Source organism: Lactuca sativa, chromosome 3 (assembly GCF_002870075.4).
Source record: "Lactuca sativa cultivar Salinas chromosome 3, Lsat_Salinas_v11, whole genome shotgun sequence".
NCBI lineage: Eukaryota > Viridiplantae > Streptophyta > Magnoliopsida > Asterales > Asteraceae > Lactuca > Lactuca sativa.
The window spans coordinates 164,705,153-164,717,723 of record NC_056625.2 but is presented as its reverse complement, the minus strand read 5'-3'; the positions used below and the strand labels follow the sequence as shown (position 1 = coordinate 164,717,723).

Sequence of the window (12,571 nt, the reverse complement as noted above, 5' to 3'; positions counted from 1 at the left end):
GATCTTGGGACTATAATGGTGTTTGAATAGTGCATAAACCCAAAATATTAGGGTTTTGGTCTAAACCATGCACGCTATATATATATATATATATATATATATATATATATATATATATATATATATATATATATATATATATTAAAATGTCATTCCATAATGCATATTGTATAAGTTTATAATGCACATTTCATACTTCAACCCCTCCATTCATTAGAAATTTTCACTTGTAACCCTTCTATTTTGTAAAATAATATTTTTCATCTCATTACTTTTTAAAATATTATTTTTACCCCCTCCACTTTGAACTTTATAAAATGTCACATTTACTCCTTTATTTTTCTAGACTTTCGTATTTACCTCGCATGTATCCCTCTTCAATGTTCGCTAAAAGTTCCTTTCATAATGCACATATACTTCTATCCCTCAACTTAGGTGGTGTTTGTTTTTCCTACAAAGCTCTTCTTGACCTCTTATGTTTATGTCGCGTAGACAGCGTGCAGACGTTTGATCTCGTAGACTGCTTGTTTTTTAGAAGACCGCAGACCTTAAAAGATCTGCGCATCCTCTTCTTGGGACAGATATGAAACTATCTCTTCTAACATCTTCTAGCTTTTTCTTACATCTTTCATAATATATATATATATATATATAATTGTTAAAGAATTTTTTTTTGGTAATTATTAGGGTCATTTTTATTTATTTACTTTTGTCCTCCATAATTATTTGTTTCCCTATTTATTGTTTTTTATATCATAATTAGGTATCAACCTAAATGTTTATGTATATGATTATGTATATGTTTTTCTATATTAGATAATATATTTATTCAAATAATTTTGACATAGTTTTATGGATATTTTTATTTTTGTACATATTTAAATTTAGTAGGAAAATCTAGTAATTTTTTTTATGTTATTTAGGATAAACAATATCAGTGATTAATTAGTTCATATATATATATATATATATATATATATATATATATATATATATATATATATATATATATATATATATATATATATATATATATATCAAAAATCTTAATGAAGTTTTATTTTTTAGTTATCATAATTTTTGCCACGTTAATAACTAAGTTCATTTAATTTTTTGATTATTGAATCCCAACAAAATTTTGGCCCTCAATCACATCATCGAATTTTGTATCATTTTCAGTTTATTATTTTCGGTCTGTTGCGTTTTTGTCAGTTTTTTTTTATCGGTTTGGTTTTTACTCACTCTAACTATATTTGTGAATTATTTGTATGCTTTATTTAGTTGCTTAAGTTATAGTTGATGAAAATTTTAGTTTATCTACAGACATTAAAAAAACAAACAGTATTCTTCTTGCAGACTGCATACATTTGATCCACCTCTTCTACTGTAGAGGTGATCCGCAAACTGCATATATTTTGTTTCCGAAAAAACAAATAACACCTTAGTATAATTCTTTTATTTGCAATCCTTCTATTTTGTAAAATGATTTTTCGTGTTTACCTCGTCCACATATCTCTTTTCTACTATGTACAATAGATTTTCCAATCGTTCCTCACATACATTGCCACCGTCACGTGCAGTCGGATAAACATCTAATTTATGTTAACAATAAGTAAAAAAAGAAATCATCGTTAATATATGTCTGAAATAACTAATGTATTTATCAAGTCATTTTACTAAAAACGAAGCAAACCAGTCATGGTATCAAAATCAATTTCGATTTTTGGTAATCATGTTTCTTATTGATTTTTAAACTTATTTTCCAGCAATTCTCATTTCCCAAGCTGGCACATACAACCCGAAAATGACAAGACATACAATCCACATTAAAATTGAAAATTTTAAAACTATAATTACTAAGACTATGTTTGACGAACTAGCCGAAAAGTTAGTTGTTAACTGAAAATTATAAGACTATGTTTAACGAACTAGCTGAAAAGTTAGTTGTTAACTGAAAACTAACTGATAAAAAATAACGTTTGGATAAAACTAGCTGAAATATATAAAATTACATAAAATGACATTTAAAAGTATGTGTTTCTATAATTAATTAAGATGTATATTTGGAAAAAAATTTAAAAAATTTCTAAAAAGCTAGCCTAATTAGCTTTTCGAAAAGCTAGTTTATAAGCTACTTTTTGACTTTTCAAATACGACAACATAAAAAAACTCCAAGATTAAACTAACTTATCAGTAGTTGTGACGCGCCAAACACAACCTAAAACTCAGAACTCTCGACCATTCTTACATGTAATAAAAACAATGACATGGATGCTATTGCCTATAAACTTAAATATAGACCTTTAAACATTGATCTTAAAAAATATATTCTCTGTAATATAAAAATAAGCTCCAAATATATTTCTAATAAAAAAATCAGTTAAAAAACATATTCTGCATGCAAGTTATCTTATCCATTTATAAATTGTACCAAAGCAAAAGGATAAGGACATAAAAATGACTTGTAAACAACTACCTTTAGCTTAGTTGCCAATCTGGCAATATATTTGTTCTCTTTGTTTTTTTTCTACTTACATTCTTTTGCTTCAAGTGATGTCAACACTCACAACCAATTATTTCAAGGTTAATCGGTTCTATATTTTTAACAATCAATTTAACTAGAACAAATCATTCCTTTTTTTTTCTTTTAAAATCCAAAACTATGTTGTTTTAAGCAAAAAAAATTCAAATGAAGAACCGAAAAGATTGTTTTATAAAGTGAGCCATTTAGTACAGAATGATTTCAACATCTACAACTTCACTAATCCATTGCCAACTTGTATACAATTGACCAAAAAGATTCAAATACAAGATTTATTCTTTAGAAACACAATATGAAACAATCAAAACTTTTTATTAGTACCTACATTGTGCTTGTGATACCTCCTTTAGATTGATATCAACAAGTCTATGAATATCAGGAATAAAATCACTCTCTATCACTTTGCTTTCGGTTTTGTTATGAACCCTTTCATGTTTAGCCAAACCTTGAATTGACACATATCCTTTGAAGCAAATCGGGCATTTATAGTCCTTTGATTTTCTTTTTAACTCGATTGACATCTCAGAATCAGTAAAATCTTGACCAATTGACTTGGACTTCACTAGAGTTGACCCAAACCGACCCGTATTATCTTGACCCGACCCGGACCCCACAACCAAATCTTTTCTCAAACCCAATTCAGAATTGCTCTTGAATTTACAAAACTCCATTGACCCATCATCCAAAAAGTCAACTCCAACAGTCTTTTCAAGAGTTCTTGAATAGCCATGTGAAATTACGGATTTAACCCCATCCAAACTTCTAACTCCCCTAGAAAGCATCATCAAGTTTAACGCCGCTTCTACAACTTCGTCATCATTGGAAAAGCTAAAACTAGTGGAAATGTGATTAGGCTTAGGAGACTTGTACCTTGTGCATGATCTCTTTTTTCTTACAGGGTTTGCTACTTCTTCGTCATCATCATGTTCATGTTCATCTGATGACGAAAATGCAGATGATTCATCCAACGGCTGAGATCTTTTGATGGAGTGACATCGCATATGACCATACAAAGCCTTCACTGAATCAAAACCTTTACCACATTTTTCACACACAGTGTTCTTGATCGATTCTTTTCTAGAATGACATCTTTTGTGTGAAGCAAAAGCTTTTGATGAATTTGGATTTGAATTTGAACTCGAAACCCTCCATGATCTTTTAGGGTTCTCTCTTAGAACGTACACGTTAGCGCCATAATCTTGGTCAAAATCAATTGTTTGTTGACTTCGATTTTCGTCGTTATCATCATCAAAATCAAGACACTTGTCGCCATTAACGACTTCATGATCATGTTCTTGAATCCCATGTTTTCTGCCATTAGCATCATAAGCTTCGTAAAAACCCAATCGCTGGTGACTCATTTTGATTAATTCGCTATCTTCCTCATCAAGACGCTTTCCGACATTGATAACTTTTCGATCATGTTCTTGAATACCCTGTTTTCTGCCATTAGGATGATAATCTTGATCAAAACATTTACTTTTCTTGATTACGTGATCATCATCATCAGCATCATCATCAAAAATATGAACACCCTTTTCGCGATTAATAGCTTCTTGATCATTTTCTCGAGTACCCTTTTTTCTGCTAGCTGAAATTAACGCTAAATGACCCCTCATATGACCTCCCAGCTTCTTCCCATTCGAAAAACTTTGTTCACAATATCTGCACACATGAATCTTCTGCTCATGATCTTGTTTCATGATTCAAGATCGAGAATACCCAGATTGAAATTCAGCAGAAAAAATGAAGAAAACAGAGGAAACTAGCAAAAACGAAAACCCCTAAATTTTAGGAAACGATAAACCCTAAATCGAATTTGTTAAGATCATGGAGAACAAAAGGCTAATCTGATCACATGAATGGAATCCATTTGGTAAAGACTGGATCTTGGGGAAGCCCAAGATCGATTTTACTCTCTCTCTCTCTCTAAAGCGTATTCTCACTCACGCACACATACGCTTGGTAGTTATGACTTATGATCTGTGACTTTAAAATATATATAATTATATACTACGAAAAAACATATTTTATAAAGTATGGGAATTACCTTTACTATGAAAATATATAAAAACAGATTATATAAGTTTTTAATTTTGCACCATTTATTATTATATAAAAGTTGTAACGTTGGTAGTGTATTATTACTATTATTTTCGTATATATTATCAATAAGAATAATGAATTCAAAGCCTTCCAACTATTAAAATTACAAAAATCTCACGTAAAACATATAATAGTAACAATACACTACCAAGCTATCAATTTAGTTTTATTAGCCCCAAGTTTCATGTGAAATGATTATTATAGTATTTGCTTTTTTTTTTTAAGTAAATTACAGAAATGGTCCTTATTGTTTGTTCATAATCACGAGCTTGATCTAACCTTTGAATAAATTAATAGATTGCATCATGTTCAAAAAATTACAACGTCTACCAATTTAAAAATACGATTTTACTTTTTTTCAAAAATCTTTTTACTTTTTATTCTCCATATATATATATATATATATATATATATATATATATATATATATATATATATATATATATATATATATATATATATATATATATAGAGAGAGAGAGAGAGAGAGAGAGAGAGATAGATAGATAGAGATAGGTTCCGTTGAGATCAAAAATAAAATAGAAATCTCGAGATTCAACCTCAGCCATGTATTTCACATCTGCCACAATAACCTTCCGGCATACCGGCGCGGCAGGTCTGGTATAATCATAAATGATTACACAGCGTCACTCATTCCTTTATCCTCCGCCACCGCCCCCACCACCATAATCGACACCGCCACCACTCCTACCACCACCTCTGACACCAGCCGACCCCACCACTATCACATACGTTACTTATATCACCATTGTCTCTGTCACCACCACCTTTTCTACCACCAACTGTCATAATCATATATGATTACTCAGTTTGTGAACAGACATATATGTATAATCATTTATGATTAGGCATATATGTATAAACATGCATAGTCATATATGATTATACCTCTCTGCCATATAATCATTTATGATTAGGCATAGTCCGTTACTGCCGGTACGCTGGAGCGTTAGAGCGGCAAATAAGAAATACATGGCTGAGATTGAATCTCAAGATCTCTAATTTTTTTTTTTTAATCTCAAGGGAACCGTCCCCTATATATATATATATATATATATATATATATATATATATATATATATATATATATATATAGAAAAGTTCAATAGAGAACCATAATTATTGGTTATTCAAGGAACCAAATCTTTTTTTCAATTTCTAGAGTTTATTCTTTATTGAAAAAAAATCTAAAAATATCTAAATTCATATATTAACATTGTGAATGTGAAAAATATTTTTCGGATTCACCGTGTGAATCCGGATTCACATTGTGAATTTTCAAAAATTTACATTGTGAATTTGACGTAAAAAAATCGAATTTTATATCATTGGAAAAAGGATAAAAAGTTATGAATTTTTGTATTTTTAGTTTTTTTTTTTTTTGATAAAAAATAAGCTCTAAAGTTGAAAAAAAGATTGGTTCATTGGTTCATTGGTTAATTATGGTTCTTTATTGAACCTCACCCTATATATATATATATATATATATATATATATATATATATATATATATATATATATATATATAAAGCTATCTTATACCAACCCATTTCTTTCCACAATCGATCATAGTCTTATAAGTTTATCTTTCACTATCAAGAGGTTCCAAAAACCCCATATCTTTGTTCCACCTTACACTTGTTGGAGAAAATGCACAAAACATCATACCGTTCTTCTTTATTCACCCTAGAATCTTGATTCAATTAGTGTGTCGATCTCAATTTAAACAATGTATGGATCAAGATAGGGAATGATGAAAAACGTTGTCGTCTCCTTTCAAACCACATTGCAACAACAATAATCACTTTAAAACACATACATTCATATGTATACCAAAAAAGAATCATTGAAAGCACATTTGAATCCATAAATCAAAATTTTTTTTAGTCGATTTAGTAGGAATTAGCAAAAATAAGGGGTGGAGGATGACAAAAAATTCAAGAGATTATTGCCCCACAAATTCAATAATAAGGAATCTCTCTCTTTCTCTCTCTCTCTCTCTCTATATATATATATATATATATATATATATATATATATATATATATATATATATATATATATATAGATAGATAGTTAGATAGAGAGAGAGAGAGAGAGAGTTATTGCCAAAAAGCCCACAAATTTACACTAAATATTCATTTATACCTAATATCCATTTTTTGTGCATAAATGCCTAATATTTGCACAATTGTTTTCATATTTCCCATTTAGTAGGTTAGCAGGTTTGTTTGCTTGTTCCTTGCTTAGTTGTGGCTCTAGAGTAGGATCACTTGTCCGGGTGTCAATCTCACATCTAAGTGTATATGGTCATGTATTCCTTGGATTGTTGGTACTTAGGATGTTGCTATGTTGTAGTGATTTGTTCTGTATCATGGTATATAGGATGTTATTGTGTTGTAGTGATCTGTTAGATCTGTTTCCACGGTATATAATCCACTCTTGTTAACCGGTTGCAAGAGTGGTGCGTCTTCATCAGGCTTCTACCTATCAGGTAAAAACATGGCTTCAACACTTCACCATCATCATCGATACTTACCTCCCACCATCATCTTCATCAAGTTTCATCAAAAAAAAGAAAGGAAATAAAAAGCAAAATCGTAAACCCTAAACCCTTTCTACTATTCAATGTCTTCTCCAACTACTGCTAATCGATTCATCATACATGCCTGAAATCATATTCTTTTTGAAAAACCTACCTGATTGATTAAACAATAATGGGTGGGGCTTTGTGCTCGATTGAAGAAGGTTTGGTGCATCTCTGAATATCAACCCATCGGTCAATGAGAAAGTCAAACACATTGTGTATCCAATCTATAATAATCAGACAAACCCAAATTTGTGTTCATCTTAAAAAACCCAAATTTGTGTTCATCTTCCCACTAGGCATGGTAACCCAAATTTGTGTTTTAATGGTTGTTTGTGTTCATGTTGCTTTAAACCCGTATTTCAGAATCCAAATCTTCAAGAACATGGGTGGTATAAATTGATGTGGAGAAGGTGAGAACAAACCCAGGTCTTTCAAGAACAAACGATCTCAAATCTGAAATGTTTTTTCAAAAAATCTTGTTTGAGTTATGAGTTCTTTTAATGTGTGTATGTGTTTTTCAAGAACAAACCCAAATCTTGTTTGAATTCTTCTTGTTTGAGTTCTAAATTTTGTTTCCACAATCTCGTTTCAAGAGCAAACCCAGACCTTCAATTTGAAATCGATGCACACTAGATTCTTTAGTACTAAATCGAAAATCCTTTCCTTATTAGAGTTTGTTCTGAAATCTGGAGTTTGTTTTGAAATATTCTTTAAGTTCTAAATTATTGCTTGAATGTGTGTGTATGTTGTGTTTCAGTTATAAAACCATGTGTGTTTGAGGGGAAAAGACGATGGTGGTGTGATTAACAGTTAGGGTGACCGACTAACATGTGTGGGGTGACCTACCAACAAGCCTTTAACCTGTTAAATGGCAAATATGAAAAAAAAGTGCAAATATTAAGCATTTATGCACAAAAACGGACGTTGGCAATAACTGATTTTTTGTGTAAATTTAAGGGGTTTCATGGCAATAACACATATGTATATGACAAAATTTCACATATGGTCCTTATGGTTTTAATATTGTCCCCAAAGCAATCCTTATAATTTTTGTGCATGAATGGTCCTTTTCCATAAAACTTAGCACTCCATTGGACCTTTTAGAGAAAACTTCGCACACAAATGGTCCTTAGGACTAACTAATGACTAACTTTATAAAACCTAATGTTAATTCCATATGAAATTACATTTTTACCCTTTAGTTTCACTATCTTTCTCATCACTCTCTCAAAAAAATACCACCAACCTTACCCACTCCATTGTCTTCTTCTTTAATCACTTACCTACAACTCAACATAATGAAATTTGATAAACATACAATTAAATAATAAAATGCTAGAAATTGGTAAACTCCATTGTCTTCTCCTTCTAAAAGGATTGAATTCATAGATCTAGTACAAAACTAGTAACCCAAAAATGAAAACATACATGCACACTGAAAATTGATAAACCCCATTGTATTCTTCTCTATTGTTCCCTATTCATCAAGATCACAAATACATGCAAATCCCAAGAGCTCTCGATCAAAACCCCCTATTTTTTAGTTCAGATCATGCAATAAACAATATAGAAACAGATGAATGATTTGGGGAAATATTATATGGTTTTTTTAATTCAGATCATCCCATAACAAATCTTCAAGATGCCCTTCCCTAAGCCATGTAATTTGTTCAGACTACCTTCTTCTTTCGATGAATCTTCTCGACCACACTTACCCTCCCTACGATGATTCACAACTTTTTTCAAATAGATCTTAGTTTTCGATGGTAAAGATGAACATAAAGTGAATGGTTATAGTGACGCCCGTTTTCAATCAAATCGAGATAATAGTTATTCGTTATCTAGATATGTGTTTCTATTGAATAGCGGAGCGGTGATTTGGAAGATTCCAAGCAGCAAATAATGATTGATTTTACTTGTGAATTAGAGTACATCACAACAAGCGAGACAGAAAATGAATTATCATGGTTAAAGAATTTCATTAGAAACCTTGGAGTTGTTTCTTCAATCCAAAAGCCCCTGGAGATTTTCTACGACTACGAAAGTGCAGTTGCTGTAACCAAAGAACTACAGGATCATTGGAGATCAAGACACATCGAAAGAAAATACCATTATAACTGACATCAAGTTGAAGAAGGCAAACTCGTGTATCATTAGAGGAGAATCATGTTGATCCTCTTACAAAGGGTTTAAGCAAGATCAAGCACTTCGAGCATGCTAAGAGCATTGCGCTAAGAGATGATATTAGATTTAGATTTTAGTATTTAGTTGATTTTTTTAAATAATATAACAACAATAAATTGGAATTGAATGATGATTAAGTAATATAGATTTATTTATGTTCAAAGAGTATGATATCATAGTCAATTAATTTATTCTTATGTTTCACTTTGCATGTTTTATTTCCTGACTATTAATTTATTTGAAATGCCACAGTCGGTCATACTTTAGGGAGTATGTATTGATTCAAGATTTTCATGGAATATTTTGCATATGGATTACTGCAATATTCATGAGTACTTAGAAAATAGGTATTTTGAGTATTGGTTAAACCGATGCTTAGAGTTTACTTCATAGATTCATCATGAGTAATTCTAAGACGATATTATCTTCTATTCTTAAAACAGAGATATATAAGTCATAGTTTGGAAATCTATTGTGTATTGGTTTTGTATAAACGCATCCATATGTAACATCCGAAAATTATGAGGTAAAAATTTCATTTTGAATTCAACCAAAACATTAATTATCTTTAAGTCAACATTTAATATCTGCTTAACCAAATATTCAAAAGTACTTTTATAATAAAACAGTTATCAGAGTACAATTCCAAAATCATCATAATGCGGAAACATGGGTGGATGCGTTGCGATCAAGTCGGGCCCTTCCTTTTCGAACCAGAAGTTCCTAAAACCATAACCATAAAAACCGTATGCACAAAGCTTAGTGAGTTCCCCCAAAATACCACATACCATGCATAACTAAACACATAATGGTCCCCACCCAATGAGTGTAATGGGCCCCGCTCACACTTGCATAACGGGCCCCGCCCACTGAATATAACGGGCCTCGCCCACTGAGTATAACGGGCCCTGCCCAAACTTATATACTGAGCCCCACCCACTGAGTATAATGGACCCCGCCCTAACTCATATAACGGGCCCCGTCCACTGAGTATAAGGGCCCTTCCAAAACTCGCATAACGGGACCTACCCACATGCAAATCATATAAGCATAACAAGCTAATAGCATGTAGAGTAACCATCGGGCCCCGCCCAGTAAGCATAAAAGCACATACACATACAAGAGTTACACAGACATCTAGTATTCTAGCATAACAGATCATTGGTCGGCATTGGTGCTTAGACCCACTAAACCTAGTGAGGAAACTCACCTTAATCCGCTGATAATCAAATAACTGCTCAGATCGTTGAAATGGATAACCTTGCACCAACTAACAATAAATACAATCTTAATCAATAATTAACCTGATAACCCAAAACCCGAGGCCCACTCCATAAACCCACTTCCTACAGGGTAAAAGACTATTTTACCCTTTTCTTACTTGTTCTATAACCAAGGTCCAACACAAAAGCCCAAAATGGCAACCCAAAGCCCAAATCAAAAGCAACAAAATCCCATTATGGCCCAATAACCCAATTGGGCCCCAAAACCATCATGGACCTACTTCCATGGAAACCCTAAGTCCATCCATGACCCAAAGTCAGAAGTCCAATGACCAAACAAGGCCCAAATCTCAAAAGGCCCAAAATGGAAAACTGGGGAGTACGCCCATCATACTCACCCTCGAAGCACAAAGAACAAATGACTGATACACCAAACCTCCATTATGCTAAGCGTACTTCTTGAGTACGCCCAACGTACTCATCAGGGACTAAAAATCCATATTAAGCTCTTAATGGTTAAGACAATGACTTCCACACTCAGATATGACCCTAATGAGATGTCTTAACATGTAAAGTTGGCAACTTTACTCCTTTGCATGACTTAATGGGACCAAAACCTTAATAACATCCAAAATAAACATCAAACTCATGCATGATCCAACATAATTCATCAATATGACATTTTTATAAACAAAGGACCTCCTAAAGGCCAAGATCCAATATTCTAAGCTCTTGGAGTAGCTCATACTCACAAGGATGACTCTAAGGACCAAAATGAACCCAAAATACTCCTTAAACTAGATATAACACCTAGAGTCATCAGGACAGAAACTTTATACCTCCGAAATGTAGATCAAGATGCAACAAGTCTGGATCCAAAAGCTTCAAGCAATCCCACACTTCTCCAAGAACTTCCTTCTTCCTCTATGAACACCAAAAAGCATGAAATACCACCAAAAGCTAAAAAACCACTCAAATGGGGGCTAGGGTTTCGATTCTAGAGTTTCGAGGGATGGAGGCTGAAGATAATAGGGTTTGGCGGTGAGTTAAGGAGTTTAAATAGGGTCCAAAACCCTAAATTAGGGTTTGGGTCTGACTAGAGTACGTCCAACGTACTTCTGGTACGCCCAGTGTACACCATTGTACGCCCTATGTACTATCCTTAGCCATAGTACGCCATGTGTACACTTGTGTAAGCCCCACGTACTCGGTTTAACCCTAAAACCACCAAACTTCCGAAGTCCATAAATTCTTCATTATAAGTTCGTTTTCAACGATCCTTATATCCACGAAAAGGTAACGAGAAGCTCTACGCTTCTATCAACTCATACTTGCCTTAAAACTTCCCGAACAAAAATCCAATTTCCATAAAAGACCAAACTGACACTTTACCGAAATACCCCTTGGCTTCAAAACACAAACCAAACTCCCGGATCATCCAAATTACATTCCCCATACCCAATTGGGTCTAAATCTCTTTTCCTCAAAGGCCCTAAACCTGATGATACTTGGTCTTCGGGTCATCACCCCATATTAGGAAACGATTCGAAACAGGGCATTACAACTCTCCCCAGTTAAATTAGATTTTGTCCTCGAAATCACTCCTTACCATCCTCCTGGAAACCAACACTCTGATCAAAACCTTCTAGTGCTGAACAAATCACTGACCACATAATTGTCGACCCAACACGACACTACTACAATGCCTAACCTCCACACAATTGAAACCAATTCGAAACATAATCAGAAGAGTCTCTACCAAAAGCCACCTAGGCACATAACTCATAACCAAACATCTAAAGATTTACACTTGCATTTCACCTTGAATCTTCTGATCCACTACATCCATTAACTAAATTGGGATATAAAGTCCTCAATACACCGTTGAGACTACCGGTCTCACAC

The 12,571-nt window shown here is 32.9% G+C and overlaps 1 protein-coding gene across 1 annotated transcript; it reads right to left on the bottom strand.

Annotated features, from left to right (window-relative positions):
* Positions 1 to 2,697: 2,697 nt before the first annotated feature.
* LOC128133058 (uncharacterized) lies at positions 2,698 to 4,498 on the bottom strand. The gene has a single exon (XM_052770068.1). It carries the CDS (start codon positions 4,243 to 4,245, stop codon positions 2,857 to 2,859), a length of 1,389 nt encoding a protein of 462 aa, XP_052626028.1. The 5' UTR covers positions 4,246 to 4,498; the 3' UTR covers positions 2,698 to 2,856.
* Between the last annotated feature and the right edge of the window lie 8,073 nt (positions 4,499 to 12,571).